This window comes from Lolium rigidum, chromosome 7 (assembly GCF_022539505.1).
Source record: "Lolium rigidum isolate FL_2022 chromosome 7, APGP_CSIRO_Lrig_0.1, whole genome shotgun sequence".
Classification (NCBI taxonomy): Eukaryota; Viridiplantae; Streptophyta; class Magnoliopsida; order Poales; family Poaceae; genus Lolium; species Lolium rigidum.
Genome location: NC_061514.1, coordinates 326,106,992 through 326,133,310, shown reverse-complemented (window position 1 = coordinate 326,133,310; position 26,319 = coordinate 326,106,992). Strand labels below are relative to the sequence as shown.

The following is a 26,319-nucleotide window of genomic DNA, read 5'->3' as shown; positions in this document are numbered from 1 at the left end:
TGTGCTTAACAACGACACTCCTGTGCAGCGCCTCCTCAAAATAAACCCCGACTATTCCTTCTTACGCATTTTTTGATGTGCTTGTTGGCCCGGTCTTCGCAAATACAATTCCCACAAGCTTTCTTTTCGTTCCAAAATGTGTGTTTTTCTGGGATATAGTCCTATGCATAAGGGGTACATGTGCCTGGATAGGTCCACCGGGCGCATTTACATTTCTCGTGACGTCGTGTTCGACGAGTCCGTGTTCCCTTATGCGACCCCCGGTGTCACCGTTGATATCTCCACCCTAGCCGAGTCCATCATCACTTTTCCTTCCACCGAACCGGCTATGAGTGCTCATGTGAGAAATTATGACATGTCCTATTTGTCTACTGACCATGCTGTTCCAGATGTTGTGTTCCCTGTGCAGGTCCTCGTGCCAGCCTCGTCATCGTCGCCCGCTCATCCGATCGACGTGCATGGGCATGGGGAGACTCCCGAGGTCTCCCATGCAGCTCCGTCGGACGCGCCCTCCGTGCCTTCGTCGCCTGCACCTGCTGGGCCTTGTTCGGCCCAGCCCTCGTTGCCCCCCGCCGGCTCCGCACCGGCTGCGTCGCCCTCGGCCGGCTCCGCCCCGGCCGCATCGCCCTCCACTGGCTCCGCTCCGGCTGCGCCACCCTCGGCGGAGCCTTCGTCCGATGCTGCTACGTCGGCTGTCGCCCCTGTCACCGGCCATCCCATTGCGACACGTCTTCGCACCGACTCTCGCCGCGCGAAGCAGTTCACTGATGGGACCGTGCGGTATGATCCTCGTCGGCGTGCCTTCTTCGCTGCTCCCGTCTCGCATCGCGATGCTCTCCGGGAGCCTGCCTGGCATGCTGCCATGACCGATGAAGTTGTCGCCCTTCGCCAGAATAATACGTGGCGTCTTGTGCCCAGGCCCTCCGGTGTCAATCTGGTTAGCTGCAAGTGGATCTTCAAGACCAAGCACCGCCCTGATGGTTCTATTGACAAGCATAAAGCTCGCCTAGTCGCTCGCGGGTTCTCACAACAGCATGGTATTGATTATGGCGATACTTTCGGTCCGGTTGTGAAGTCTGCTACGGTGCGCTCGGTTCTCTCGCTCGATGTGTCCCGCGGCTGGACTCTCCGTCAAATTGATGTGAGGAACGCTTTCCTCCATGGATTCCTGACCGAGGAGGTCTATATGCAGCAACCGCCTGGGTTTGAAGATGCTCAGTACCCTCAGCATGTGTGTAAGCTGCAGCGTTCCATCTATGGCTTGAAGCAGTCTCCCCGTGCATGGTATGCTCGTCTAAGTGCTCGATTGTTTCAGCTCGGATTCACATCCTCGAAGGCTGATACGTCCTTATTTATCTTCTCCCGGGATGGTGTTCAGATTTATATGCTGGTATACGTTGACGACATTGTCATTGCGGGCTCTACACCTGGAGTTGTTGATCGTCTAGTCCAGTCTCTCTCGAACAGCTTTCCCATCAAGGATTTGGGTCCCTTGGATTACTTTCTTGGCCTAGAAGCGTCTTTTAATTCTGGGGGCATGACTGTGACACAACGCAAGTATGCACTGGACCTTCTGCATCGTGTCAACATGGAGAATTGCAAGCCCACTTCCACGCCACTTGTTCCTTCAGAGAAGCTTTCCCGTCATGGTGGTACACTGCTACATACTGATGATGCGTTCCGGTATCGCAATGTTGTTGGCGGGCTTCAGTATTTGACTCTCACAAGGCCAGACATCTCCTTTGCTGTTAATAAGGTATGTCAGTACCTTTCTTAGCCGACTGAGGTCCATTGGGAGGCGGTTAAACACATCTTGCGATATGTGAAGGGTACACTTGATACTGGCTTGTGCTTCCGGAGGTCCCGCTTCACTGGCATTAGCATATTTACTGATGCAGATTGGGCCGGGTGTGTTGATGACAGACGATCTACGGGTGGTTTTGCCATTTTTGTAGGACCGAACTTGATATCCTGGAGTTCGAAGAAACAGCCTACAGTCTCAAGATCTAGTACCGAGGCTGAATACAAGGCGTTGGCAAATGGAGCTGCTGAAGCGATTTGGCTAGAGTCTTTGCTTAAAGAACTCGGAGTCTCAGCAGCGCACGCCCATATTATGGTGTGATAACTTAGGGGCAACATATCTGACCGCTAACCCAGTTTTCCATGCTCGAACGAAGCACATAGAGATCGACTTCCACTTTGTGCGCGAGCGTGTTGCAGCTGGAGCTCTTCAGGTCAAGTTTATATCTTCAAGTGATCAGCTAGCTGATGTATTTACTAAACCAGCTACCCAACAGATGTTAGACCGTTTTAGATCCAATCTGAATCTTGTATGTAAAAGTTCAGATTGAGGGGGAGTGTTAAATACGGTCTGTCTAGATGTATTTATACATGTATTGTAACTGTTGATGTCTATATAAATAAAGCTGATCACGTGGTGGAGACACACCACGAAACCCTAAACCTATTCTCAAACTGGGGGGGGGGGAGAGAGACCCTTGTCGTGTCAATCTAAACGGAATCGACAAAGGAATAGCACAAACACCCCTAAAAATAAGGGAGAATGGAAATCCACTCAACTCCATGTATGTAAAAAAAATATAGAGTTAGTCCTCTTCATAGATAAGAACAACCAATATGGATATTACATATGCTATAAAAATATTCTATTCTTTTTTGCTTTTCCTCAGTTTTTCGTATCCTTGCTACAACCCTGTATGCTCCCGCCTTCTCAGTGATTTTCTCTAATATATAATGATGCACGCCTAGGTGTGTGTTCGAGAAAAAAAAAATCTATTCTTACATTAGCCGAATTTGTCACACATTTTCTCTCGAAATAGGTCACCATCCCTCAAGAGCAAGCGAGGAGGCTTCACTAGGAAACACTCCCTCTCAATCTTGACTTACAAGAAGGAGGAGGAGGAGGAGGAGGACCGTAAGGAGAAGAGTGATGCCGGAAGCCGCAAGTCACTGCGCTGCCGAGGAGGACCGCACCAACAATGCTAGTAACTTAACATATTGCAAGTGTTATGAAAATTAACAATTTGATTGATCAAAGTATATTTTCATATAGAATTAAGAATCAGTGCTCAGGAAATTCAGACAATGCAGGTGCATGCACATACCGTGCTGCAATATACTTCCTTAGATATGCAGATTAAAAGATTTGGGTCCATATACATCGAGGTTCTAAAATTTGATCTAGATTTTAAAAAAAATACTACAGAACGCTTGAGGAGACGCTAGAGCTCCAATACGCTCTCCAGGAGTTCAAATATTAATAACTAGACTTCTGTTGATTTTCCCACACTAAGACGTGACCTATTGAACCTGTTAGGCATACCGCATTATCTAGGATATGCGGTTATATCCTTCCATACTTTGTGCCTGAGATATTCTATAATCAGGCCATTATGGTTGAGATTTGTGATTGGTTTGTTTCCATGTATATCTTGTAATTGTCTATATATATGAGATAACACGGAACCCACAATTGTGGTCAATCCTAACCTGTTCTAGCATGGTATCAGAAAAGCGATCTCACGCTTCCGCACCCATGTTCTACCGCCGCCGCGTTAGGGTTCTCCAGCCCCGCTGCACCTCTTCCCCTCCCTCTCCAATGGCCGCCGCCGCACCCAACCCTCCCCTCCCTGCCGCTGAGCATCCTCACGCCACTCTTTGGGCACAGGCCACAGCTGTCCAGAACGTCAAGTCCCTCATCCCCACCACTCTAGACCTCAAAGCCTCCAACTTCTCCAAGTGGCGCAATTTTCTTCTCATTGCCGTCACCCAATATGCCCTCGCCGACCACCTCTCCACGACTATCCCTCCCGTCGACGCCGACTGGCTTCGCCTCGACGCCACCGTCTTGCGCTGGTTGTACGGCTCCATCGCCCCCGACATCGTCGACATGGTCATGACCGAGCGTCCCACCGCCTTCACCATCTTCACGAGCATCACCGCCCTCTTCCGCGACAACCAGCAGGCTCGCGCCGGCTACCTCGGGCAAAAATTCCGCAACATCGAGCAAGGCGACAAGACCATCACTGACTACTGCCTGGAGCAAAAAGCAGCCGCCGATGCGCTCGCTGACGTCGGAGCACCGGTCACAGACGATGCGCTCGTCTGGAACGTCATCAAGGGCCTTGATGAGAGGTATCAGGGCGTGGCCTCCCTTGCGCCTCTCCTGACACCCTTCCCCACCTTCCTCCAATTCCGCAACATGCTTCTCCTCCAGGAACTGCAGCCCTCCAACGCCCGGCCTTCGTCCTCGTCGCCGACTGCCTTCTACTCCGCCCCTCCCATCGGCGGCGGACAGCAGCGTGGAGGTCCGGCTCCCACACCCGCGCCCACGTCCGCGCCGTACCCCGTCAACAACACCGGGTCTGGCTCCGGCTACAAGGGCAAGAAGCGGAAGACCACCGGCGGAGGCGCCGCCGCCCCCTTCCCCAGCCCGCAGAACCCGTGGACCGGCGCCATCCACATGTACCCCATGGCTGGTCCACGTCCCGGCGCGCCTGTCTACCCGCCGGTCGGTTACCCTACCCCGGCTGGTCTCCTCGGCCCTCGCCCCGGCCAGGCCGCACGTCCCGCGCCACAGGGCTACATGGCGCTCCCTGGTCCTACGCCACCTGCGACGTACTCCTACCCCAACTACCCAGCCTACAGTGCTCCATCAGGACCCACCTGGGACCCCTCCGCTCTCGCCAGCTACTTCAACACCATGAGCTTGCAGGCTCCCTCTGGCTGGCACATGGACACGGGAGCTGCTGCTCACATGTCTTCGGACGCCGGTAACTTCCTCTCTATCTCCTCCTCGCCACCGCATTCCCATGTCATAGTTGGTGATGGTTCCTCTATTCCCGTTACACACTCTGGACATGTCTCTCTTTCTACTCCAAATTCTTCTCGCACTCTCACTCTTCGTGATGTCCTTGTTACTCCACATATTGTCAAAAATCTCATTTCCGTTCGTCAATTTACCACTGATAATTATTGCTCAGTTGAATTTGACCCGTGGGGTTTTTCTGTGAAGGATCTCAGGACAGGGGGGCCGTGATTCTCATGTGCAGTAGCACGGGTGACCTTTAACCACTCACCTCCACGCCGTGCGCCCTCACTGTCTCCACCACCGACTCCACCCTCTGGCATCGGCGTCTTGGTCACCCTGGTCATGGAGCTCTCCAACGTCTTGCATCGTCCACACAGCTTCCATTTAATAAAGTCCCCACAATCTCTAGTATTTGTCATGCTTGTCAACTAGGTCGTCATGTACAATTACCTTTTTCATCATCTACAACTAGTACTCGTCGTGCTTTTGAATTAATTCATTGTGATCTTTGGACATCACCTGTGGAGAGTGTCTCTGGTTTCAAATACTTTCTGGTCATTTTGGATGATTTTACTCATTATCTATGGACGTTTCCTATAAGGCGCAAGTCTGAAGTTTTCTCTTTATTGCCTAATTTCCGCAATTATGTTGCCACGCAATTTCCCCTCTTGATACAAGCTATTCAGATGGAAAATGGACGTGAATTCGACAATCGCTCTCTTCAGGACTTTTCCGCCGCACACGGCATCCTTCTCCGGTTCTCATGCCCCTACACGTCTCCTCAAAACGGTAAAGCCGAACGCATTATTCGCACAGTAAATGACATCGTTCGTACCCTACTTTTTCAAGCCAGCATGCCGTCTAAGTATTGGGTAGAATCTCTATACACCGCCACATATTTGTTAAATAGGCTCCCCACCAAAGCTCTCACCGCCCCTTGTCCTTTTTTCGCTCTTTTTTCCACCACTCCGACATACTCTCACTTACGCACCTTTGGTTGCCTATGCTATCCGAACATCGCTGCCACTATGCCTCACAAACTCTCGCATCGCTCAGTCGCATGTGTCTTGGGTATGCTTCAAATCATCGTGGCTATCGGTGCATGGATCTTGAATCTCGCCGAATCATCATCTCACGTCACGTGATTTTTGATGAAACTCAATTCCCCTTTGCACCAAATTTCTCTGTTCCTAACCTGCAGCACGACATCGCCACGACTCCTGCCGAGGAGTCGATCGACGTGCTCCCCTCGGTTCCAGTGCCCATGCAAACTGGGCCGCGCCTTCCCGCCATGGCGCCTCGGTCGGCTGGCCCCTCCTCGCCCGCTGCCTCGGCCCGCTCGTCCTCGACTTATACGTCGCTCGCGCCCACGGCCTCGCCTGGCTCGCCTGCGGCCTCGCTTGGTTCGCCCGCGGCCTCCCCTGGGCCTGCCCACCAGGACGCGTCGCCCATGCACAACAGCAGCTCGTCTCCGGCGCCCACGGATGACGAGGCAGCCTCAGGCGCTGCCTCTGCTACGTCTTCCTCGACCACGGCCTCGTCGCGCTCGCCTTCTCCCGCCCCTGTCGTGCCTGCTCGCTAGATGATCATACGTCGTCAAGTCGGCAAGATCATCGGCCCTCGACCACGCCTCAACCTCAACGTCGACATCGCCGGTGCTCCTTCTCCGATTCCCAAGTCTGTTCGTGGTGCTCCCAAAGACCCGAACTGGCTCGCCGCGATGACTGATGAGTATGGCGCCCTCCTCGCCAACGACACGTGGGACCTTGTCCTCCCACCTGCCAACGCCAATGTCGTCACCGGCAAATGGGTTTTTGGACATAAACTCAAACCGGATGGCTCCCTCGACCGCTACAAGGCACGCTGGGTCTTGTGTGGCTTCTCTCAAGAACACGGCATCGACTTTGACGAGACTTTTAGCCCGGTGGTTAAACCCGCTACCATCCGGGTTATTCTCTCCGTCGCCCTCTCCTCCGGCTGGCAGATTCGACAACTCGATGTCAAAAATGCCTGCCTTCATGGTCGTCTCTCCGAGGTGGTGTTTTGCCATCAACCCACAGGGTTTGTTGATTCTACACGACCGGACCATGTCTGCCGTCTCAGCCGTGCCCTCTACGGCTTGAAGCAAGCTCCTCGCGCGTGGTACCATCGGTTTGCGACTTTCATTACCGCCTTCGGCTTCACATGCTCCAAGTCGGATACGTCGCTCTTCACTCTTCATGGTACTTTCGGCACGGCATATCTCCTACTCTACGTCGACGACATCATTCTTACGGCCTCATCCTCGACTTTGCTGGAGCGCGTCATCACCGCTCTCTCCACCGAGTTCGCCATGACTGACTTGGGTGAGCTTCATCACTTCCTCGGCCTTGCCGTTCGACGTGATTCACATGGGATGTTCTTATCTCAAACTCAGTATGCTCTCGAGATTCTTCAGCGTGGTGGCATGAGCTCTTGCCATCCTGCCTCGACACCCGTGGACACTTCACCCAAACTCGCCGCTGCTGCTGGTCCTCCCGTCGCTGACTCTTCGGCCTACCGCAGCCTTGCCGGCGCTCTACAGTACCTCACATTCACTCGCCCGGACATCGCCTATGCTGTCCAACAGATCTGTTTGCACATGCATGATCTTCGCGAGCAGCACCTATCCTTGGTGAAAAGGGTCCTTCGATACATCAAAGGCACGCTTCATCACGGTCTCCAGCTTGCTCCCTCAGCCACTGATCGACTGGTTGCTTACACGGACGCGGATTGGGCTGGTTGTCCGGACACTCGTCGCTCTACCTCCGGCTACTGTGTGTTCCTTGGCGACAATTTGATATCTTGGTCCTCCAAGCGACAGCATACTGTCTCCCGCTCCAGCGCCGAGGCCGAGTATCGAGCCGTTGCCAACGCTGTCGCAGAGGCTAGTTGGCTCCGTCAGCTTCTACAGGAGCTTCATCGACCACTTTCCACTTCTGTGACAATGTGAGTGCTGTCTACATGTCCACAAACCCCGTGCAGCATCAACGCACCAAACACATCGAGATTGATCTACACTTCGTTCGAGATCGTGTTGCGTTGGGGCACATCCGAGTTCTTCATGTGCCTTCGTCACGGCAATTTGCGGACATCTTCACCAAAGGCCTGCCATCGCCGCTATTCTTGGACTTCCGATCCAGTCTCAGCGTCCGAGAATCTCCCGTTGCGACTGCGGGGGGATGTTAGGCATACCGCATTATCTAGGATATGCGGTTATATCCTTCCATACTTTGTGCCTGAGATATTCTATAATCAGGCCATTATGGTTGAGATTTGTGATTGGTTTGTTTCCATGTATATCTTGTAATTGTCTATATATATGAGATAACACGGAACCCACAATTGTGGTCAATCCTAACCTGTTCTAGCAGAACCAAGAGTTACACCAAAGATATCCACGCCGCATATTTTTATTGAAGAACGTGTAGATCTGCAGGTTAATCAGCAGAACTCAAAGAAAGTCTCTTTGAGAGAGAGAATTTTGGCACAAACTTCTGCCATTCCTGGTCGATCCTTAGGCGATTCCATGGAACACAGGAGCCCAACTTCAACCAAATGCACAATGCATCTCTGCTTCAGTACTTTGTCACACTCATTCTGCTGCTCGTGGGAAATATAGGGATCCAAAACCTCCCAAAGTCTATCTGGAAATGCTGAGTTCACCAGCCTGTGAAGGCTCATTCCATCGCTGAAGATGGCATCTGTCGGTCGCCTTCCAGTGAGCATTTCTAGAACCAAGACCCCAAAACCGTAGACATCGCATCCTGTCGAGACTCTGTATCCCATGCAGTACTCTGTAAAACCATTTATGACATTGTTAATACAAGAGAAAAAAACCAATAAGAAATACTCAAAACAAAGTTCAACTCACCGGGTGCGACGTAGCCAATTGTTCCTTCCACGCCAACCAAGTCTTCTGAATTACCAGGTGTTGAAGTGAGAAACCTTGCTGACCCAAAATCACCTACTCTTGCAGTCATATCATAGTCCAAAAGAACATTGCCGGGCTTCAAATCGCAGTGGATTAGAGGAGGCGTCAACTGGTTGTGCATATAATCCAAAGCCAAAGCCACATCCATCGCTATTCTTAACCTCTGGCCGAAGCTCAGTACCCTTTTGGGGGTATTTTTGTGCAGCTTCGGGTGCAGCCACATGTCCAAGCTTCCATTGGCCATGAATTCAAACACTATAGCCTTGAATTCATTGTTCTCAAGGTCTACTGTCGAGCATACCGTGACAGCTTTAACAAGATTGCGATGGCGTGTATTACGTAGCACCTCACACTCAGTAAGGAAGCTACTTCGTGCACCATTCTCCTCGAGATGAAATAACTTGATGGCGACCAGATCCGTGTCAAACTCAAACCTTCCAATGTAGATCGAACCGGTTCGACTCGAGCTGATCTTGTTGACCGGAGAGAACCAATTGGTAGCTTTAACAATGCCGCCATATGAAACCTTTTTCATTGTCTCAGTGTAGCATGGACCTGCTTCTGGTTGCCTTTGCTTCAGAAGAGTGACCATATAGAATATGAAGGACAGCAAGGCAATAGCAATTGGAGGAATTACTTTTACCAATAAGAGTGCATTCTTCTTCCTCTGAACAGATGAAGTTGTGGTGCAAACTGGAAACTGAAACAAATTGGTGGTTGCACTTGCACACAACTCTGTGTTGCCATCCAATATTACTGCACTACGATTCTGGAAGATGCCACCAGTTGGAATCTCCCCTTGTAAGTAGTTCATAGACAGATCAAGTTTCTGCAGAAAAACCATGTTCACAAAGGACACTGGAATTGATCCAACAAGGTAGTTGTTGGAAAGGTCGATCTGCTCGATGGACTTTAGTTCACTCAAAGACAGAGGTATGTTTCCATTAAGCATATTACTTCTCAGTATGAGAGAAGATAGTTGGACACAGCGGCCAAGTGAAAGTGGAACTTGACCAGACAAACTGTTGAAGGAAATATCGAGTAGGAGAAGTTGAAGCAATGCACCAATTTGTGGGGGTATTGATCCTGTAAGGTTGTTGTTTGACAAACCCAAACCGATGAGCGAAGTGAGATTGATAAATTCATTTGGTATTGGTCCTTGAAGGCTGTTAAAAGACATGTTTAGCATATCCAGTTGAATGCAATATCCTAAAGTTGTCGGTATGTTTCCACTTAATGTATTTCTGTCAAGATGAAGCCTGTTCAACCGAGAAAGATTGCCTATTGTAAGTGGGATCTGACCAGAAAATTTGTTCCCTGCCAGGGTTAGGACAAATAGCTGTCCTAGGTTGCCAATTGCAGAAGGAATAACCCCTGTAAGCAAGTTTTGGTCCAGAGCAAGCAATTGTAGATTTCGAAGGTTAAAAATCTCAACCGGTATAGTGCCTACGATTTGATTGTTTCCAAGGTTTATACGTTCTAAACTTCTGGAAAGAGAAACATTTCCCAGTGATGAAGGTATGCTTCCAGAAAGGTTGTTAGATGACAGGTCAAGAATTTGGAGGGCTGTCATCTTGTCAAAATCAGGGATAAGGCCGAGAAGGCGGTTATGTGCAAGATTGACATATCTAAGAGATCTACTGGTGCCTAACTCATCGGGGATGACACCAACGAAGTAATTATCTGAAAGGTTTAACTGTCTTAGCGATGTAAGGTTAGCTATCCAAGGAGATAACTCACCACCTAGCTGTGCAGAGCTCAAGTCGAGGGAGACCACACGAAATGGGCGAGACATACCGCACATGACCCCTAGCCATCTGCAGAAGTGGGTCGTGGTGTTCCATGATGCCAAGACTTGGCGTGGATCGCTGGAGATGCCAGACTTGAAAGAGAGGAGGGCATGACGGTCGATCTCGGATCCATTGCCGATGGATTGTGCGGCGGTGTTGGACGACAATAAGAAGAGAAGATGGGTAAAGAGAATGAGGGTGCCATGTGGAGAAAGAGAGCGGGAAGTTCCAGCAGGGGCCATGCCTAGTGTATTGCATCTTGTGCAGTTACCTTCTCTATATGTGCCTCCCAAAGTAGACTTGTTGTTGACTTGTAACTTCCTCCACAGACCAACACCACAGCGGTAGAACAACAAATGGATGAGAAATGGCATGAGTGATAACTTGACGAAGACGTGGAAAGAAAACCTGGAAAGACTGGTCCATGATGTTAACCCAACATTTGGTACTTTGCTAGGTGTGGTACTGCTTGAGACCAAGAGACTGATAGTGAACTCTGGTTCAGGACAACTACACATTTTCTGCAGATAACTGGAAGGGGATTCAATTCTTCTCCCATCCCTTGGATATTTGCCCAAAGAAAACAAAATGGATGTGGCGATCACAAAAAAACTGAGCTGGTGTTAATAAGAGGCACTATACTTTCTTAAGCAGCTACTCCCTCCGGTTTGAAAAGATCGACGCGGAGGAAAGGCAAAACTACGCATACATACGCACAGGTCTGCGTCGATTAAATGTGACCGGAGGTAGTACATATCATTGGGTTTTCACGGAGAACAAGGGCAGGGCATTATAACAAACATGTGATGTGCAACAACAACTCTTCCTCGCCATTTGCTTGATGCAGCATCAAAGAGGAGGAAACGGACGTACATGCTTGCTTGCGACATGGTTGATCTCTGTATAGTTCGTGAAACAAGAGGGGAGTAAAAATAGACCTCGGTCGTGCGGCGGCGCAGGAGGCCAACCCTTTTGGCAGCGGCTTCACCCTTACTCTCTCCGGTCTGGCTGTACAAGAGGATGGGAGAGACGGAGATTTCCCTGCCGCTGCCCCAGGACGTCCTACTCTGCTGCTGAGTTACCTTCTCGCAGAGGAAGCTTGGCATTCACGACAGCTACTCCATCGGAGACCACGGCCGGATTTCGGGCATTTCCTCATGACGCTGTTCGGCTTGGGTAGCAGCATAGTAGTACTTTGTTTTGGAGAGATGGGTAAATGGAAGTAGCGCTCTTGAAATTGCTACTCTAGTTCTTGAGGAAGTTGCCAAGCGAGTTAAAGAACAGGGCACGAGGTCCTTACTGCAAACAGTTGGGTTACTGACATCATGGGAGGTTTATCAACGATACCACTAGTGCAGTATGCCAAGCTCTGGGATGCGGAGCTCAATGTCCAACCAAATCAGGAGAATCACATAATATGTTTATCTGGCAGGGAAATTCTTCTGGCAAGTACTATGCAAAATTGTTTTGCGGCAGACTGTGGGAGGATTTTATCAAGTTTCCACTTGCATCTGCAATAATAATATGGACGTGTTGGGCACTGGCTAATGGCAAAATATTTAGCTGGTCGGCCCTTCGACATGCAATCTGGACGTCAGATCGAAGAGTTCCGTAGAGGATTCAGTATCTCTGTCTCCAGGAGGACAACACATCGCACATTCTGATGCAATGCGTCTATTCTAGACAAGTTTGGTCCTGGTGTTTCTCTCATTTAAACACCGTCGTTCCTATCCCCTGTAACACTGATCACCTGGGTAGCTGGCGGAATGACAACTGCAGAAGGCGAAAAAGGATGCAGTGGTGATGCTAATAACACCCCGGGGTGCGGCAATGTTCAGAACTGATGCAATGCTCTGAGAGTTGCAGTTTCATCCTCGAGAAAGCTCAACAATGGAGGCAGGCAGAGGCAGGAGCATGTAAGAGCATCTCCAGTCGCGTCCCCCAAAGGGATTTGGGGCGCGCTGGACAAAAAAACGTTTCCAGCCGCGTCCCCAAAGGCCTTTTTTGTCCGGCGCGGCCCGATACGGTGTCCGGCGTCCCGAATCTGTCCCCGTCCCACAGGGGACGCACCGGGCACAACGAAATGAGAGGCGAGGAGGCGCGGGGCCGACCCGTCAGCGGCTCGGACGCTCAACCGCCACATACGTAGCGACGGTGCAGTTGACAGGAAGCGGAACCGTCGCATTGGCAACCGCGTCGACGACGCGCCAACCCCGCCGGAATGGAGCGCCGACTCCTCGGAAGAGCAACCGCTGCTCTCTTCGACTTCTGCGCCGCCGTTCATCCGCGCTCAATAAGACCCGTACGTACGCCGTCATTCATCCAAGCCTCCATCCGACACCTCCGAGCGACGATGAGCTACATCTCCCGGCTCCGTCCGACACCTCCGGCGAGGGAAAGCCTGCTGGCTGGCGCCATTGGTGGGACAAAGCCAGGACGCCGAGCAGCGGCGACAATTCCCCGCCGCCAGTTGACAGCGAGGAGGAATGGCTGGGCTGGGAGGAGGAGGAAGAAGAGAGCGAGGCGGCGGCGGCGGTGGCCCGTGCGAAGGCGAAGGCGGCCAAGGCGAAGGCCGCCAAGGCCAAGGCCGCCAAGGCCAAGGCGCAGCCGACGAGCACCGGCGACGACGACGCGTCGAGCGCCGACACCGCCTCTTCGGAAGAGGTGACGAGCAGGAAGCGCCACCGCGATGACGACGACGAGGCGGGGCCATCAGCGAAGAAGAAGAAGTAGATAGTTTATATGTATTTAATTATATTTTTTCGAAGTTTTATATATAATTGTTTATGTTCAACCGATTTGAATATTATTAAATAGTTTCTTTCTAGCCAAAAAAATATACTTTTAATGTTTGGGGGCGGCGTTTGGGGGACGCGGCTGGGGAGCGACGTCCCCCAAACGCTCAATCCGGCGCGGTTTGGGGGACGCGGCTGGAAATGCTCTAATAGTAGGATGAAAATCTGCTGCTTCTTTCATACTTCCTCCATTAAAAAAAAATATATGACGTTTTGGTAGGCTGTTTTAACCTACCAAAACATTTTACATTTTGGAATAGAGGTATAATTTTCTTGTGAGGGGAGTATTACCCAATCAAGAATTGCCCTGCTGTCAACCATCGAATTTGATTTTGGACTTGGCTGTTGCATATACACAACTTATTCGTGGATGGAGGAAGTACATGCTAAGCTTAGTACAGTTGCTGTGGATGGAACACACAGTATACGATAAATTCTAGATGGCAACATTCAACACACAATATACGATAAAACCTATTCGATGGTAACAATTCTTCTGGTCCTAATAGGGCAGATCAGGATCAAAATCTATCACATGACTCAAGTGGAGGCCTCACCACGTAGTTAATCACTCCACTCGATGAAGTAAAATAATAAAACAGAACCACGATGATCCAGAGAAGCCACAGCAGTAGTCTGATGGAAAAAAAAAACGAAACACGTAACCTGGAGATGCCCTGCAAACATAAATGATCACACTTTGCACTTCAAAATCACAAGTATTAATAACAAGCTTATATGGATAAAAATGCATGATTTAATTAGCAAGCCTGTTCATGCTAAAGATCATTTAGAAAGGATTTATCTACACGATGCATAATAACTTGTTTCTAAATCAACAGAATACAGAATTTCCCATTAGAATGATGTTAAAGCTACACAGATCATGATTCATGGAGCCATCTGATCGAGCAAAAAAGGTCACAACAGAACACATGGCATAGAAGAGTATACAACCTTAAAAAGTGGTACTAATCTCTAGTTACGTTAGCTATGCACTATGAGTTCACATCAGAGATTGGCATACAAGTAGGGCTGTACCTTTCAACTTGCTTTCAACCAATTTAATTTAATTGCATCCAAAATGTCATCACGAATTCAGAGTTGATGAACTAGAGCAGGTGATATGCAGTTTTATTTATTGCATGTGTACGTTCCTCTAGAAGAGGTAGCTAAGCTACAGTAAAGATGGACTTATGAGTGTACCTACTACATCCAATTATGCAACTTTGGTGTAGAAACATTACGCATATACTAGAAAAGTTGTATACTTGGCTGTTAGGACGTCAAGTCTAAACATGACCACAAATAGAAAGTCATTCACTTAAATGTTTAGCCTTCATACTTACACACTTGATACACCAATTGTGTAAGGAAAATTTGAGTATTTCTCAAACCCCTAAAGTAGATTTTAATTAATTGCCACTACTCAATTTTTAATTTGCCACTACATCTTTCCATTTTGGAAAAGTGTGCACCTCCTTTTTCTCTTCTTATCCCTGCTTCCTACATTCTACTTACCCCTGCCATGGTGAAGGCCGTTATCATGACAACCTCGCAAAAAAAGCCTGCGGAGTGTGGACAACCCTTGCTCTCAAATCTAAAAAATGCTCCCGAAATTAGATCTAGAGTAGTATGCCACACCTTCAACAGGAGTTACAAAGGAATTTTCAAGGGATGACATCAAACATCTTACGGAAAAGCAAATCTATAGTTAACAAGGGAATTATCACATCTAGTGCAAAATGCAATCTAGATTAACTTCTAGAAACTAGATAAGGATGGTTGCATTTCCCAGATCCCAGTATAGCTACATAAAGTTTAGGCAAAAGCCTTTACCTGCCTATCATATCATGATTAGCTAAATGAAAGCCATCCAAATTGTATCCAACTCGACCCTGAAATCAAGAGAGGTGTACTAGTTGAACACCTTGACATAGTAGTATATGTTTATGGGAGAACCATTTGAAGAGTCTATCACTGTGTATTGCAGGCATATCCATACTCAACACAAACAGTTATATGTAACATCAAGTGATTTGGCTTAAGGATTCCATTTCAATAAACTGTCACCGAACCAATAATAAAACTGAATGATCACAGGAAATTCATCACTTATTTCCATTAACTCGTTATCATGGATTCTTCGTAACATTTGTATTGAAATGAAAAACCTCCTCACAGATAGAAAGAAAGTGCTGACCCTTCCTAGGCATTACATCAAGCACCACACGCGCAAGCGGGCAAAGGCAAGCAAATCATGGGGATCTAAGAGACTCCAGCGACTAACCAGAGGCTAATTCCCCGCCTCAGCGGCGGAGGCCGCCTTCGGCGGCGGCGGGGCGTGCGAGACGACGAGCGGGGGCCTGGGCGCGCGGCGCTGCTCGTCGGCGAGCTTCCGCGCGTTGTACATCTCCTCGGTCTCGACGACGACGAGGCGCTTGACCTGGGTGAGCATGCCGAGGAGCGACGGCGTGGTGCGGTGCTCGACGGTGCGGTGGCAGCGGCGCAGGCGCATGGCCTCGAGGGTGCGGCGGTGGAGCTTGCGCGTCCCGGGGAGGCCCCGCACCAGCGTGATGTACAGGCGCGGGCTCCACTCCACCGGCACCTTCGCCTTGAACGCGTTGAACGCGCTCCCGCTCATCTTCCTCCCGGCGGCGGCTCCTCCGTGTGGTTTTCTCCGGCGGCCGGAACCCTAAACCTCTGTGCGCCTTTGGGCGAACTTGGAGATCTAGGTAGAAATGGGTGTTGCTGTCAGATGGGCTAAGAAGGCCGGCAAAGTAAACAGGCTGTGTGTTGGGCTGTTGGCAGACTCACCAACCCATGTGTCATACACTAACCCAAACATTTGCTAACACATGGAGGGTCGGTCGGGATTAGGATCAATGACCAGAATAGTGATTTTTTCTTAACTGGAAAAGGCTTGCGGCAGGGAGATCCTATGTCCCCTATTCTCTACAATTTAATAGCGGATGTCTTTTCTAAAATGCTCACTAGAGCCGCGAATCAGGGGCTGGTTTCGGGTTTATTAACTAGATTCCGGCCTGGAGGTGTCCTCAGTTTACAATATGCTGACGACACGCTCTTGTTCCTGCAAAATAATATAGATGAAGCCTTGAACCTTAAATGGATCCTCTCTATGTTTGAACAAATGTCGGGAATGAGAATAAACTTTGAGAAGTGCGATTTGGTTCCTATTAATGTTCCCGAGGATCAAAGGAATATTTTATCTCAAGTCTTTGGCTGTAAAGTGAGTGCTTTTCCAATTAAGTACCTGGGAGTACCTCTACACTATGGAAAGTTAAGAAAAGAAGATTTGCAACCGTTAATCGATAAAATTATCAAAAGGATAGGAGGTTGGCGAGGTAGACTGCTGTCCTATGCAGCTAGGATTGTTTTGATTAGATCTTGCCTAGCAAGTATTCCCACTTACTTGCTGTCTGCTGTTAAGTTTCCTAAGTGGGCCATTAGGGCTATTAACTCCCAGATGGCTCATTGTCTGTGGGATAACTACGAGGGGCATAATAAATATCATTTAGCTAACTGGGATTTGGTAACCATGAAAAAAGAGTATGGTGGCTTGGGGATTCCGAACATCAGAGAAATGAACCTTTGCTTACTTGCTTCTTGGATTAGAAGATATAGCTTAGATGAGAACAAGTTATGGAAACAGATTGTGGATTTTAAGTACGACACTCAAAACCCGAACATTTTCAGTTGCCATGGAAACAATTTGTCTCCTTTTTGGAAAGGGGTCATGTGGGCAGCAAATGCTGCAAAAATTGGGTACAAATGGGTTGTTGGCTCTGGAACAAAAGTTAGATTTTGGGAAGACCAATGGTTTGGAGGCACTAGCCTTGCCATCCTTTATCGGGATATTTATTTCATTTGTAACCAGCAGGGAGTGACGGTTAGAGGTGTTTGGGATGGAGTAGACATCAAACTCACCTTTAGGAGGGTCTTTGATGATAGGATGATGGAACAATGGGTCCAAATTGAGCAGATCATTAGATCGATTCGGTTCTCCGAAGTGGAAGATGCATTAGTGTGGGATTTACATAGCTCTGGTTTGTATACTTCGCAATCTCTATATGCAATATTAACTTTAGAGGAATTACGCCGGTCTTTATTCCGGCTGTGTGGAACCTTAATATTCCCCCTAGGGTACATGTCTTTTTATGGTTGCTATCCCACAACAAGTTGCTTACTAGAGATAACCTGTGTAAGCGTCGGGAAGTTTCGGACAAAACTTGCTTGCTATGCTCCGAAAATGAAAGTATTCAACACCTGTTCTTCTCCTGTGACATTGTGAGGTTATTGTGGCAGGATATAGCTAGCACTTTGGACAGTGTTATGGTAGTGGACTTTGAGAGTCCGGCCAGATTGTGGATTAGTAACAAAAGAAATGCTATGGTCAATTTGGTTAATGCTGCTTTACTTTGGACAATGTGGAAGTTTAGAAATGACATTCATTTTGGTCGATGTACTTGGTCTGGTTTGCGAGTGCTTGTGGATTCGTTTGGTGAAAATGCTGAAAAGATGGACGTCTCTATGTCCAAGCAAGACATGCGGAGCAGCTGTCACCGTGTATCCGGAGGTTGGAACAGAGAGCAATGGCAGCCCCGGCGCTGCAAAACTGAAGAAGCGGAGGGTGGTTCCAGGGCCGCGGACTCCGGAAGTACAATGCCGTCGAGTGTTGAGCTGATAAAAAAGGCAGGAAGAAACAGGAAGTGTAACCTGAAGGAGTTGTAGTGCTGTGTCTGCATATCGTCAAAAATGTAGATGGTCTCCTGTTTCTTGCTTTCTCGTTTTGGTGCTGTGTGTGGTGCGTTAGTGGTTGATGGTTCTAGCCAGTGAGGTAGCTGAGTTGAAGTGGCTGTGTGTTCTGAACTTTGATACATTTCGTTTTTCACCTGAGAAATGGAATGGGGTGGAGAGCCTATGTTTCTAAAAAAAACTAACCCAAACATTTCTTATTTAAAAAAAAAAACCCCTAACTCGGAGATCTAGCTAGAAAATGTGTAACACACCTGAAATCATTACAACATGTTACCGTGTGAACGGAACATAAAATGTATGAGCGTGCAGCAAGTCGAATGAACCACGTAAGCGGCATAAAAAATCCTAGATGTACTACCATTCGGCGTCAAAAAAATATGTCCACATGTCTCGCTGACCCGGGCTCGCCGGCTTGTCGAAACCTCGCTTGAGTTCGATGTAGTGAGCCTGAGCTCATCTCCCTTGGGCAGGCCATCTACTCTGAGCTTTGGCGACATGGATGGCTTAGGTGTGAGCTCCAACATGGCGCCGACAGTATGCTCTTCTATCTAGACATGATGCATGTACAACGCGGGCGCTTAGAGTGGATTGAATTCCTTGTGTTACGCTCGATTCAAGTCCGTGGCTAGGATCATCACTGACATTGACTTGAGAAGCGGCATCAGGCTCTCCAGCGAAAATTAACCGTACGCTTGATTTGGTTGGAGGTGGGCGCTGGGTCAGGCGCAAAGAAAGGAAAAGAGATTGACGATCCCAACTGAATCAGACAGCAGAATTTTCCACATACGGGGAAGGGGGAAGATGCGATGTACAAGAAGATGGTTCACCGAATTAGCGGCGGCGATTCGGGGACCAGTAGAGGAGGGGTCGGCTTAGTGGAGGAGAAAGGGTGGTCAGGGGTGTGCACAGTCAGGGGAATGTGCGAGGGGGAGGGCTGAGAGAGAAGAAGTCGACAGAGGGGATGGAGAGAGCGGAGTGAGCTGAGAGACATAGGGGAGAGAGCCGTTGGTATTTTTTCTGTCGGTGGGAGGCGATAGAAAACCAGTGATGGAGAGCATGGGCGCTTGTTACCAATTCATCTATGCAGCAAGAGATAAAGCAGACAGTGGGGAGCGAGCGCGGTTGATCTGATAGATGGATTGGGCGAGCGGAATCATCACCAAAAAGGAAATAATATATTTTGATGCCCTACAAAAGTACAAGATATTTGTTCCCAGTAAAAGACACCACTTTTATGATAACATCAAGCATCCAGTATATGGATACAATCAATAGACTAAGCTTTTTGACCCACCAAAAAAGCAATATATGTTACTTGATATGTCTTTTTGTCTACGGCTTTTGCATATAATAGTGTTGAACTACTTATCATGGACGAAATCAATGCACACATTGCCGGCAACAGTCTCATAGCATATGCGAAAGGTCAGAGGTCAATGCAATCAGCATTGGTATACATTATTCGGTACCACTCGAAAACACGCTGTCGTTGTTGCTGCAACAACCACAAACTAGGTTCTTCTATTCTTCCCGAAGTAGGAACAGATATTGTAGGTGACACCCACAACAATAATGTCAACACAAGTGCACGAAGTTTCACAAAAACGTATGGCTTAGTAGAGTGCTTAATTATTCCACGGGTGGACTGCATCCATCCAAGATACCACTGAAGACTCATTCTCCAAGTCAGAAGAACATCATTGCGAACATGAAAAACTAGGTAGGAGAAAGCAAGACCCATTGTACCAGTTAATATTACATCTACCTAGGAGATGGATTTAAAACCTCCTGGGTACAATTGTGTTGCTTCAGTAGTTCGTCAGAAGTAGAAGCTTCATTGATTCTTTGCATTGTATAGCACGATATGTTATATTTGGTTCAACATTAGCATTAAACCTGACCAAAGAACCACCCTGTTTGCATAGAAAGTGTTTTCGTCGCCAGTTGTTTGCTTTCGAGTTTTTCAATGTACTTTTCTCAGCTGTCTTTGCATCATTTTTATGCAGACGACGGAATTCTGAACTGAGCGTCTCGCATAGATACTTCGGCGAATATGACCTAACTTCATAATGTAATCGCAGTCTAACTACTTGCTTAAGTGCACGATGTATATGATAACGTTTACCGTTGGCTGTCGTCCTAAACAAATGCGTAAATTATAGTCTCTACGTTGAGTGAACTGAAGCTACTTCCTTCGCGTCTCCCGGTTCAATTTGAAAATCACCACCTGTGTGTAGTGTGTACACGTTTGGCCTTGCAAAAGTTTATACATGCAAGTGTCGGGCTGAATATATATGCATTGGTGGGATCTGACAGGAACATCTCACCAACTACATATACTGGGTTAGGTTAAACCTTTGATAAACTTGGGAGTGAGAGATCAGCGTATGTACGTCCATCAGGCGTACATACCAAAGCAACAGGGCCGATCGATCGCCTTGTTACATGCATGCTAATAATGTTATAATGTAGACAAACATGTTATGTCAATATTTTTGGTTCCCAAATATGCATGTTACGTCGCAAATATACACAGAAACAATGCGAATAATTTAATCTACAAAGCAACGGAAATTATGTGGCGCGTCTGGGTTAGTATCGGGGAGCTCCAAAAGAAATTCTGGTTCTTCAGGGATTGAGGTTTGTGGGCAGGACGCTTTTTTCCGCCTAAAACCGGAAACTAACTGTTATTATCTGGATCGGGTGGTCGGGGGAATTTTCAGGGATTTGGTAAGATTTTCTCACCGAGGCGGTTCTTCTTGCTCGCTTGAGAAGTGACGTCAAATATGGACAATTCAATGATAGTGATTCACTTGTGTACACTGCGCCCTCCTGTTCCATGTATCGCCTCCTAAGATTGCCGCTCCCTCTTTCCATCTTCCCATGTCATCGCCCCCCCCCCCCCGCGTGCCCTCCCGCATCCGGACATATCTGAATTGCTTTCTTCCTTCCGATCTTCCGTGTCACCGTCTCTCTCACATCCCAACAGATTAGCACCACCGTTTCTTCTGCATCTTCTGCCCTCCAACTACATTAAATTGAGCCTTTTTCATCGGTCTGAATAAATTGCGTCAGCCAGCGATTTATTTTCAAAAAAAGATTGCAAAGAAAGAAACAAAAATAGCACTTGTAACACACCAAAAATACGCTAGAGCTCGATCGGTGTAGGTTTTAGAGCACACTAGAGTTCGGTGTATGCCGGCCTATAGTACACTAGACAGTGGGGACCTTTTTTCAGATGGATAAGATACACTACGATGTGCAAGTTGACAATTTTGTGACCGTGATTCAATAGCCAGCATGATGCACGACGAGACCAGCTATATCAAATTCATGAATTGACAGTGCCATCTTACTAAAAGAATATGAGTTCTTCCGTCTCTCATCTCGATCGTACCAGACAAATGACAGGGAATCAGGGACCCTATCACTTCATAGCGCTAGAGAAGTTGCTACTTGCTACTTTCTTCCTACTAGAATGATTGACTCTCTTGCAAACATGTGTGCTTACGGATTCGGTCCCTTGGTATTGCATTGTACATTGCTTTTGGCAACAGAACATTTCAGTGCTGCCAATGGAAAATTTTCACCACAATTACTAATTTTAACATGAGTATAGAGAAAAATGAGACTGTCCGGGATATTTAGATGCCTCCTCTTTATCACTTGTTTTATTTAGTCATAATGAACACATGACTTTAGCATGTTTTCGTTATAGATTTGGAGTGGTTTTGGCATGTTCTACTAAATATAAACATGCCCTCCTGTACAGTGTGTCTTATTTCCCTCTTCTAATGAATAGGCAGTGCTTCTGCCGGTTGGTAAGAAAACACATGGTTTTGTATAAGCTATTATTACCTAATTGTTTTGCTAGCGTGCGCATGTTCAATTTCCTAATTCGAATATTTATATTTTTCGTATTTCTAATAAAATGCCAACATATTTTTATAGCTTTTATCGGTCCTAGTGTCCTCTCACACTAGATTTACTAAGTAAAATATGTGATCCTAGAATATATCATGAAAGCAATTTAAAAAGTGATTTCAAATTTTAAACAACTGCCACTCTCAAATAGAAGGGTCCAAAATGACTTGTTTTCTCGATATTGTACTTGTTTCTTATCATTGAAATTAGATTTCAATATAATATGTTTTGATGGTAGACTTGTCATATGATTTGAAATCAAGCTTTGTACATTTTCATGGTGTTATTTCTCTCCATTGTGTTTAGGGCCGGAGGGAGTATGTTTTTGCACCGATGTTTACTACACCTTTTGGAGTTAACTGCATTTTCCAATAGCTTCTAATACATTTTATAATATGTATTGCAACTTTGCGCTAGTTTCTATTGCACATGTTCTGGGATCATCTCACATTAACTTTTACCCCGTTTTTGTATTTGTTTCTACTGCATTTACGCACTGATTTCTGTTTGCCTTATCTATAGTATACTACGGTAATAGTAGTTTCTACCTTATTTTTACACCGCTTTGCACTTAATCTTTTGACACATTGTATTGTTTTTACAGTAGTTTGTACTATATTTTTTCACTATTTTCTGCTCTCTTTTTACATTTTATTCAATATGATATTTTTGAGGAAGTGTACCGCATATTTACACTAGTTCCGCTGCACTTTTGCATTAGTTTGTATTCCCTATTGAAGTCTACTCTAGTTTTTGACAATTGTCTACTGCAATTAGTAGATGATTTTCTCTTGTATTTTTTCTATCTATTCATACAATACGGAGAGAAATAAAGAAATGGTAATTCACTTTTGATCTTTGGTGCATATGATCCTGCCACCAAATTTAAAATGTTAAAAATAGTACGAAAGAAAGTTTGTGAGTACAACTTGATATTCTATGTGCGCATGATAAATTTTGCGAAAACCGACATTTTTTTGTGTCATGTGTAAAAATATGTCTCGTGTTAAGTTTTTTTAGCACTGGATTTTATCTTTTTTTTACATAGACACAAAAAATATCGATTTTTTCGTGAAACGGCTTTGCGAGCATATGGAACATCGAAATGTAACCACGATGTTTTGGTCAGAATTTTTCGACATTTTAAGAGGCATTTAAAAACTATTTAAAAACCAGGAATACATGCTCCTCGGTGCCAAGACGCATATCCAGAAAGAAAGACAAAATGAAAGAAAGAAAGAAAGAAAGAAAGAAACAATATAGATTTCCAGCCATAGTTCTAGTGCTCCCTTTATTTAAGAAAAATTGGAAATCACAACTACAAGTTCCAAAAAAAATCTGATAATTTTTTCTACAAAGGTGCAAATCCTCATATTGGAATACTTTATATTTTCAGCTACACAAAAATGAAAACGTATGGATCTGAATATAGTAAATTGTGCATATTATCGAAACTCCAAAAAATTATCTTTGTGTAGCTCAGAATTAAATTATTTTAGTGTTGCGATTCGGCATGCTTGTAGTATACATCATTAACTACATTCTCATTTTATTTCTGATTTTTTGAACTTGTAAATATAGAAAAAATGAGTATAGCCCTGGAACTCGGGAGCCAAAAGGACTTTCCGAGAAAAATAAAGAAGAAAGGAAAAGAGAAACAAAGATACATAGTAGCTACTCCCTTCCATGATGGTAAGCAATCTAAACTAATGTAAATATAGCTAGGTACTCTCTTCCATGATGGTAAACAATCTAAACCAATGTAAATATAGCTATTCCCTCGTCCCTAGTTATATGGTAGCCAAGTATTTTGGCTATGGCTTTAACCATGAGCTAGACCAATAGTATGTGAAATGTGATGTATAAATCATGATTCCCAATATGAATTCAATGCTACAAATTTGGTGGCACATATGCAAAGGCCCCTATGATTCGCAAGATCCCAAAAACATAGAAATAGGAATAATGCAGATTACAATATCATGTTCATCTGAATCCTATTGGATTCCGTATGCAGAAAAGTTTGTTTGATTCAATCACAGAAAATTTAAGGATTCTCACATAGAGGAAGCGGATGTCAGATTTTCTATGAAATTTTAAAAAAAATGATTGCTTAGGAAAACTTCCTATGGATTGCATCCTACATATCAAAGAGGCATGGTAAGAAAAATTCCTTTAAATTAAGAAGCCACTCATTCGGCCGATCAGTCAAACTGCTGAACAATAATCACAGAAAATAAGAAGCTATTGGAGTTCATGAACCAGGTACGGGCGGAGAAAATCTCAAGGAATAGCAACGGCGTGGCACACAGCCTAGGGCAACTAGGTAGGCGTGAGATAAACGTGTGTTCACACGATTCAGCGCCTCCCTGCGTGGTGGCACTGATCGAGAAAGATTGTACTTTGTAACCATTCTCTATGCTGATTGCGGGTAAGTTTTCAGATGCAATCGTTTCCTTTCAGGGTATCGAAGGGACCTGGAAGATTTTTAATGAGGCCGCCTTGCTTTGCTTAATATAGTGTGTGGTTTACATTTAAAAAAACAAATTCCTTTAGATTCTCCAGAATTCTTAAGAAAATCCTCTGAATTAAACATACCCGATCAAATTAATAGTCAAACTTGATTTACAATGTGTGGGCCTCGTATACATGAACGAAGGGAATAGTATATAATGGGTACTCCCTCCACGTCAAGATATTATGCATATTAGTAGTTTTGTTCTAAGTCAAAGTACGTAATATTTGATCAAAAGTGTAGAAAAATATTTACGGGAAGTTTGTAAACTTGACCATGTAGTGCATGTGTCTTCTAAAAATGAGAGATGATATTACTGATCTTTTTTTTTACGTTTTAAGAGAGAGATTATACTACTACCTCCGTTTCAAAGAATAAGACGCCCTCGTTTTACGAGCTTTTTGTTTGACCAAAAAATACTTAAAATAGATAAAGATTGTTTGTATGAAATTATCATCATTAAAAAGTGTTTTTCAATACGAATCCAACGATACTATATACATATAATATAATCAAGATTTTGTTGCTTAACTTTTATGGTCCAAGTTCGATTTTGGAATACGCGTGCACCTTATTCCTTGAAACGTAGTAGTATATATACACAAGTTTCAACAAAAAAAACATTTGTATATGTACACGAGCAAGGACGACAGAGAGGCGGATATACCTCGCGAGGTTGGCCGATGTCTGTCACTCTGTCCACACACGCGCTAATTAAATCAACTAGATCTATAGATTATCGTGGGAATCTTTTGGCCTGTGATCTCACACGGAATCTTTCATCGATCTCTCTTCATGCCCCTATGTGCATCGCAATGCATGCCAGCTTCTGTAGCTGCAAGTGCCAGAAAACAATGGGGTGCCTGACACTGACAAGAGGCGCGTTTCTCGCGGTACGTACACACATATATGTACAGCAGACCTCGTTTCGCTGCCCTGTCGACGATCCAGTCCACACACACGCTATGTAGGTTCCTTGTTCAGACCACACAAACAATATGGCAAAGAAACGGTCATAGTAATTTGTCGATACTACATTTTACCCCTATAAGAGAAATGGATTTTTCAAATTAAGAATTTCTTAGTCTTCCTTTATTTCGCATTCCAGGGCCATTTTTATTTTTCTCTCCTACCAACATCTCTCTATTTTGGCAAAAAATAGCAATATCATGTTTACTTTGGTCTGTAAGTTTTCTAGGTTGGGTACTCGCCGGTTCCTCTTTGGCAATAAATATCTCGCTACTGCAGTTTAATCTAATTTCTTCTACACCATCTGGCAATAGAAATTATTCTATGTGAGAGGTGGATTGCTAGGAAAACAGGGAAATTGTAGAAACAAACACCATTTATGTCGTCGTTATGCAAACTACTTACTATATGTGTTCTTGTTCATACCACTAACTATTTGTTTGATAGGTTGCACACAAGTCCAACTGATATTAAGATGATTAACAAAAAATCTAGTTGCCGAGGCCCAAGCTAGTGGTGATATGGCATTGCATGTCCACGTGTCATCAGTTGGCTGGAGAAGTTAGAAATTTTCACAAAAGGCTGAATCGGGAAAAATTGATTTAAAAATTCGGGATGGTCCAAAAAAAAACATTTATATATTAGATAGTTCCAATAGTTTCAATTACTATTTTTTAATTATTTTGAAAAGTCCAAAAATATCACCAAAGTATGATTGAATCTCAAGAAAAATGAGAAAACTACCGAACAACCGATTCAAATTG

General features: G+C 45.9%; 2 protein-coding genes across 2 annotated transcripts; both read right to left on the bottom strand.

The window, feature by feature from the left end:
• Positions 1–8,228: 8,228 nt before the first annotated feature.
• On the bottom strand, positions 8,229–10,833 carry LOC124675064 (receptor kinase-like protein Xa21). The gene is made up of 2 exons (XM_047211125.1): positions 8,724–10,833; positions 8,229–8,646 (listed from the first exon to the last, which is right to left on the bottom strand). Exons 1-2 carry the CDS (start codon positions 10,813–10,815, stop codon positions 8,294–8,296), a joined length of 2,445 nt encoding a protein of 814 aa, XP_047067081.1. The 5' UTR covers positions 10,816–10,833; the 3' UTR covers positions 8,229–8,293.
• A 4,628-nt stretch (positions 10,834–15,461) lies between these two features.
• LOC124679327 lies at positions 15,462–16,062 on the bottom strand. Its single transcript, XM_047215108.1, has one exon. The coding sequence runs from the start codon at positions 16,010–16,012 to the stop codon at positions 15,665–15,667; it is 348 nt and encodes a 115-aa protein (XP_047071064.1). The 5' UTR covers positions 16,013–16,062; the 3' UTR covers positions 15,462–15,664.
• Positions 16,063–26,319: the final 10,257 nt, after the last annotated feature.